This window comes from Nerophis ophidion, linkage group LG19, assembly GCF_033978795.1.
Source record: "Nerophis ophidion isolate RoL-2023_Sa linkage group LG19, RoL_Noph_v1.0, whole genome shotgun sequence".
Taxonomy (NCBI): Eukaryota; Metazoa; Chordata; class Actinopteri; order Syngnathiformes; family Syngnathidae; genus Nerophis; species Nerophis ophidion.
In genome coordinates this window covers 1738961-1745337 of record NC_084629.1, presented here as the reverse complement: position 1 = coordinate 1745337, position 6377 = coordinate 1738961, and the positions used below count along the sequence as shown (strand labels likewise).

At 39.7% G+C, this 6377-nt stretch overlaps 1 protein-coding gene across 1 annotated transcript in view; it reads right to left on the bottom strand.

The window, feature by feature from the left end:
- Window positions 1–1305: 1305 nt before the first annotated feature.
- Window positions 1306–6377, bottom strand: part of cers6 (ceramide synthase 6) — a 42551-nt gene continuing 37479 nt past the window's right edge. The window contains exons 9-11 of the mRNA XM_061878967.1: window positions 4628–4784; window positions 4505–4528; window positions 1306–1703 (exon numbers count right to left, since the gene is read on the bottom strand). Of these exons, the coding sequence (XP_061734951.1) occupies window positions 1545–1703; window positions 4505–4528; window positions 4628–4784 (340 nt within the window). The 3' untranslated portion in view covers window positions 1306–1544. The remainder of the gene's footprint in view (window positions 1704–4504; window positions 4529–4627; window positions 4785–6377) is intronic.

Here is a 6377-nt window from a genome sequence, read left to right as displayed (position 1 = left end):
GACATTAAAAGCAGTGTGGAATAATTCACATCAGTTTATGTTTACAAACACAAATGATCATTTAATATGCATGAATTGTCCCTGGTAGCTTTTGTCTCTCCGTCTTACTTTGCGTATTAACATTAGCTGATTTTATATCTGCCAAAAATACCTTTGTTGCCTTTCTTCAAATGAAATTAATATTTTCTTGATGAGCCTTTATGAAAAGAATTATAGCCAATAGTCTGTAAGTGAATCAAAGCAGGGAAGGAGCTTTTTCTATGCTGCTCATTTGTTTTTGTCACTGATGAAAAGCAACCCACTCATATCTGCAATGACACTTTTTGTTCATTTATTGAATAATTCCAACGACCCAGAAGTGCCTTAACGAGACGCAGGCAGCAATGTGTCGCACCACTAAACAAAATGCATCAATAGGGAATACAGTATCTAGTCATACACATAATACTGTTGTTGACATCTCATATACAGCTGAAGTGGACAATGTTTGTCTTTTTTTCAAACAGCCAGTCAATGTCACAAATTGGAACTCACCGTTAATTAATTTGGCAAATCTTTGGGGGTGTAGCATTAAACGTATTTGTGAGAAAAATAAATAACACAAAAGATACCGACATAAGACGCATACACCCCCAGAATGCCAGACGACTTTGTATCGATGTACAGTACAGGCTAAAAGTTAGGACACACCTTAACCTTTCTTTATTTCCATGACTATTTACATTGTAGATTGTCAGATCAAAACTAGGAATGAACACATGTGGAGTTATGTACTTCACAAAAAATGGTGAAAACCTGTTTTATATTCTAGTTTCTTCAAAATAGCCACCCTTTGTCTTGGCCTTCTCTCTTCGAGATTCAAGCACACCTGTAAAATGAAAACCATTTCAGGTGACTACCTTTTGAAGCTCATGGAGAGAATGCCAAGATTGTGCAAAGCAGAAACCAGAGCAAAGGGTGGCTATTTTGAAGAAATAGCCACTTGGTCCAGCTCCTTCTGAGGGATCCCAAGGCGTTCCTAGGCCAGCCGGGAGATAGTCTCTACAACGTGTCCTCGTACCGGTCGGAGGTGTCTGGGTGGCATCCTGACCAGATGCCCGAACCACCTCACCTGGCTCCTCTCCATGTGGAGGAGCAGCGGCTTTACTTTGAGTTCCTCTCGGACGGCAGAGCTTCTCACCCTATCTCTAAGGGAGAGACCCAACATGTTTTCAGTCATTTCACCTTTTTTACATACATAACTCCACATGTGTTCATTCCTAGTTTTGATGTGACTATCTACAATGTAAATAGTCATGAAAACAAAGAAAACATGGCATTGAATGAGGAGAAGGTGTGTCCTAACTGTAGTTTGCTTAAAGCCGTAAAGAAGAATACATTTTCAGTCTCTGACAAAAAAGTTTGCATGATAGCTGATGCAATTATGCAGAAGAGAGGATTAAATGTCTGATGGAAATGAGTCAAACTGAAAAGTGAAGCCATAAAGAAGTTGAGGATCAAATAAGTGGTGTTAATGATGTCCCCACATGGCTGTGTCAGTACAGTCAGTGTTCATCAGGGGAAAAAGCTGCTGTCAGGTAGCCATTGGTCCCGTGGGCTTTGTTGGTCCCGTTGGTGGCGCTGCTGTGGGCTTTCTGTTTGGGTGGAGGGCTTTCATCCTCGTCCGAGCTGGACTCGATGTCACTGCGGTCATCTTTAGACACCTGCGATGAAGAATAAATAACATCTTGAAGTCTGTTCTTAATTACAAACCTAACACTTCACCCATCTTCAGTCAGGTATATTTGATTTGTCCTACTCAGACAAATCATAGAGTAGATGTAGAAAATGTATAGCTGCTGTACACTTTTACTTCTCTTGTTGCCTTATTTGTATTTGACTCTATTACATGCATTTATTTGAATGTTTGGCCCAGCAGGAGGGCATAGAGAGAGAAAAAAGGAAGAGAGGGGGAAATAGTGGGGACAAGAGGGGGATAAGACAGAGAGACGACAACAACATCAATAAAAAGGATATGTACAAATATGATAGTACAAACCCCGTTTCCATATGAGTTGGGACATTGTGTTAGATGTAAATATAAACAGAATACAATGATTTGCAAATCCTTTTCAAGCCATATTCAGTTGAATATGCTACAAAGACAACATATTTCATGTTCAAACTCATAAACATTTTTTCTTTGTGCAAATAATCATTAACTTTAGAATTTGATGCCGGCAACACGTGACAAAGAAGTTGGGAAAGGTGGCAATGAATAATAAATACTGATAAAGTTGAGGAATGCTCATCAAACACTTATTTGGAACATCCCACAGGTGTGCAGGCTAATTGGGAACAGGTGGGTGCCATGATTGGCTATAAAAGCAGCTTCCATGAAATGCTAAGTAATTCACAAACAAGGATGGGGTGAGGGTCACCACTTTGTAAGCAAATTGTCGAACAGTTTTAGAACAACATTTCTCAACGAGCTATTGCAAGGAATTTAGGGATTTCACCATCTACGGTCCGTAAAATCATCAAAAGGTTCAGAGAATCTGGAGAAATCACTGCATGTAAGCCATGATACTACGGCCCTTTGATCCCTCAGGCGGTACTGCATCAAAAACCGACATCGGTGTGTAAAGGATATCACCATGTGGGCTCGGGAACACTTCATAAAACCACTGTCAGTAACTACAGTTGGTTGCTACATCTGTAAGTGCAAGTTAAAACTCTACAATGCAAAGCAAAACCCATTTATCAACAATACCAAGGAACGCCGCTGGCTTCCCAGGGCCCGAGCTCATCTAAGATGAAATGATGCAAAGTAGAAAGGTGTTCTGTGGTCTGACGAGTCCACATTTCAAATTATATTTGGAAACTGTGGACGTGGTGTCCTCCGGAACAAAGACAAAAATAATAACCCTCTGGATTGTTGTAGGCGCAAAGTTGAAAAGCCAGCATGTGTGATGGTATGGGGGTGCATTAGTGCCAAGACATGGGTAACTTACACATCTGTGATGGTATGGGGGTGCATTAGTGCCAAGACATGGGTAACTTACACATCTGTGAAGGCACCATTAATGCTGAATGGTCCATACAGGTATTGGAGCAACATATGTTGTCATCCAAGCAACGTTATCATGGACGCCCCTGCTTATTTCAGCTAGACAATGCCAAGCCACGTGTTACAACAGCGAGACTTCGTAAAAAAAAAAAAAAGAGTGCGGGTGCTATCCTGGCCCGCCTGCAGTCCAGACCTGTCTCCCATGGAAAATGTGTGGCGCATTATGAAGCATAAAATAGGACAGCGGAGACCCCGGACTGTTGAAGGACTGAAGCTCTACATAAAACAAGAATGGGAAAGAATTCCACTTTCAAAGCTTCAACAATTAGTTTCCTCAGTTCCCAAACGTTTATTGAGTGTTGTTAAAAGAAAAGGTGATGTAACACAGTGGTGAACATGCCCTTTCCCAACTACTTTGGCACTTGTTGCAGCCATGAATTCTAAGTTAAATGGTAAAAGGTTGTACTTGTATAGCGCTTTTCTGCCCCTTTTTAAGGAGCCTAAAGCGCTTTGACAGTATTTCCAAATATGCACATTCTCACTCACATTCACACACTGACGGTGGTCAGTTTAATGATTATTTGCAAAAGAAAAAAACGTTTAAGAGTTTGAACATGAAATATGTTGTCTTTGTAGCATATTCAACTGAATATGGCTTGAAAAGGATTTGCAAATCATTGTATTCTGTTTATATTTACATCTAACACAATTTCTCAACTCAAATGGAAACTGAGTTTGTATATGTAATACCACAATCATGAAGATGTATACTTACATGTAATACTACAATCATGAAGATGTATACTTACATGTAATACCACAATCATGAAGATGTATACTTACATGTAATACCACAATCATGAAGATGTATACTTACATGTAATACTACAATCATGAAGATGTATACTTACATGTAATACCACAATCATGAAGATGTATACTTACATGTAATACCACAATCATGAAGATGTATACTTACATGTAATACTACAATCATGAAGATGTATACTTACATGTAATACCACAATCATGAAGATGTATACTTACATGTAATACCACAATCATGAAGATGTATACTTACATGTAATACTACAATCATGAAGATGTATACTTACATGTAATACTACAATCATGAAGATGTATACTTACATGTAATACTACAATCATGAAGATGTATACTTACATGTAATACCACAATCATGAAGATGTATACTTACATGTAATACTACAATCATGAAGATGTATACTTACATGTAATACTACAATCATGAAGATGTATACTTACATGTAATACTACAATCATGAAGATGTTTACTTACATGTAATACTACAATCATGAAGATGTATACTTACATGTAATACTACAATCATGAAGATGTATACTTACATGTAATACTACAATCATGAAGATGTATACTTACATGTAATACTACAATCATGAAGATGTATACTTACATGTAAAGGACTCCATTTCCCCACCTTGCAAGTAGAAAAGGAAAAGTCAGAAATGGCTATTAAGTATTTATGGAGCATCTGTGAAAGAATACCTCCAGGACTGTATGTAGAATGTGGTTTTACCTTTCCTTTGGAGACGGCGTGGTATGTGGTCTTCACTATGAGGTAGGACCAGTAGGAGTGAAGAAGCTGCAGTAAGATTAGAAGCAGGTTGAAGACCCACCAGGATGGGTAAGGTCCAACAATTTCCCAACTCTCGAACAGGGTGGTATTGAGAATCCTAACATAGGGAGGAAGATGAATTAGAAGAAACATCTTTCCATTGTTTACCTTGTTTGGGGGTCTTGAACTTATCCCAGGTGCACTCGGGCTGAAGGCAGTAAACACCTTGGACAAGTCACCACCTCACCGCAGGGCCAACATACACAACTAGTGGCGTTGTCACTTTGTGTAAATGGTGAATAAAAAGAGAATACATCCATCCATTTTCTACCGCTTATTTCCTTTGGGGTTGCGGGGGGTGGGCGCTGGTGCCTATCTCAGCTACAATCGGGCGGAAGGTGGTATACACCTTGGACAAGTTGCCACCTCATCGCAGGGCAAAAAGAGAATACAATGATTTGCAAATCCTTTTCAACTTATATTCAACTGAATAGACTGCAAATATAAGATATTGCATCTTCACACTAAAACAAACTTTGTTTATTTTTTTAAAAAATTTGCTAATTTGGAATTTGATGCCTGTAACATGTTTAAAAAAAGCTGGCACAAGTGGCAAAAAAGACTGAGGAAGTTGAAGAATGCTCATCAAAGACTTATTTGGAACATCCCACAGGTGAACAGGCTAATTGGGAACAGGTGGCTGCCATGATTGGCTACACAAGCAGCTTCCGTGAGGTGAAGTGAATTATATTTATATAGCGCTTTTTCTCTCGTGACTCAATGCGTTTTACATAGTGAAACCCAATATGTAAGTTACATTTAAACCAGTGTAGGTGGCACTGGGAACAGGTGGGTCTACTGTCTTGCCCAAGGACACAACGGCAGTGATGCTCAGTCATTCACAAACAAGGACGGGCGAAGGTCACCACTTTCCCAACAAAACATTTCTCAAGCAGCTATTGCAAGGAATTTAGGGATTCACCATCTATGCTCCATAATATCATCAAAAGGTTCAGAGAATGTGGACAAATCACTGCACGTAACATCGAATGCCCATGACCATGGACCCCACAGGAAAGCGACATCAATGTGTAAAGGATATAACCACATGGGCTCAGGAAGACTTCAGGAAACCACTGTCAGTAACTACAGTTGGTCGCTACATCTCTAAGTGCAAGTTAAAACTCTTCTATGCAAAGCCAAAGCCATTTATCAACAACACCCTGAAACGCCGCCGGCTTGATGCAGAGATGATTTGCAAATCACTGTATTCTGTTTTTATTTATGATTTACATAATGTGACAACTTCACTGCTTTTGGGTTTTGTAGATAGACAAACCAGCTTTCATGCTAGGGACAATTTAATCCCAACAGCCTAACCCCAAATGTCTAAGGAGGTGGGAAGACACCGGAGTACCTGAACAGAACCCATGCAGTAAGACATCTAGAACTTTGCAAACATTTTTTGTGATTGGTGCGGCTTCTGACACCGGAATTTGATGCTACTGCAGCACTTTATGTCAGACACCCAATCAAACTTAGTCCCTTGTGTTTGCTTGTGATGATGGCACACACACACACGCACACACACACACACACACACACACACACACACACACACACACACACACACACACACACACACTCACACATCTCCTAAATCAGTGGTTCTTAACCTTGTTAGAGGTCCCGATCCCCATTAGTTTCATTT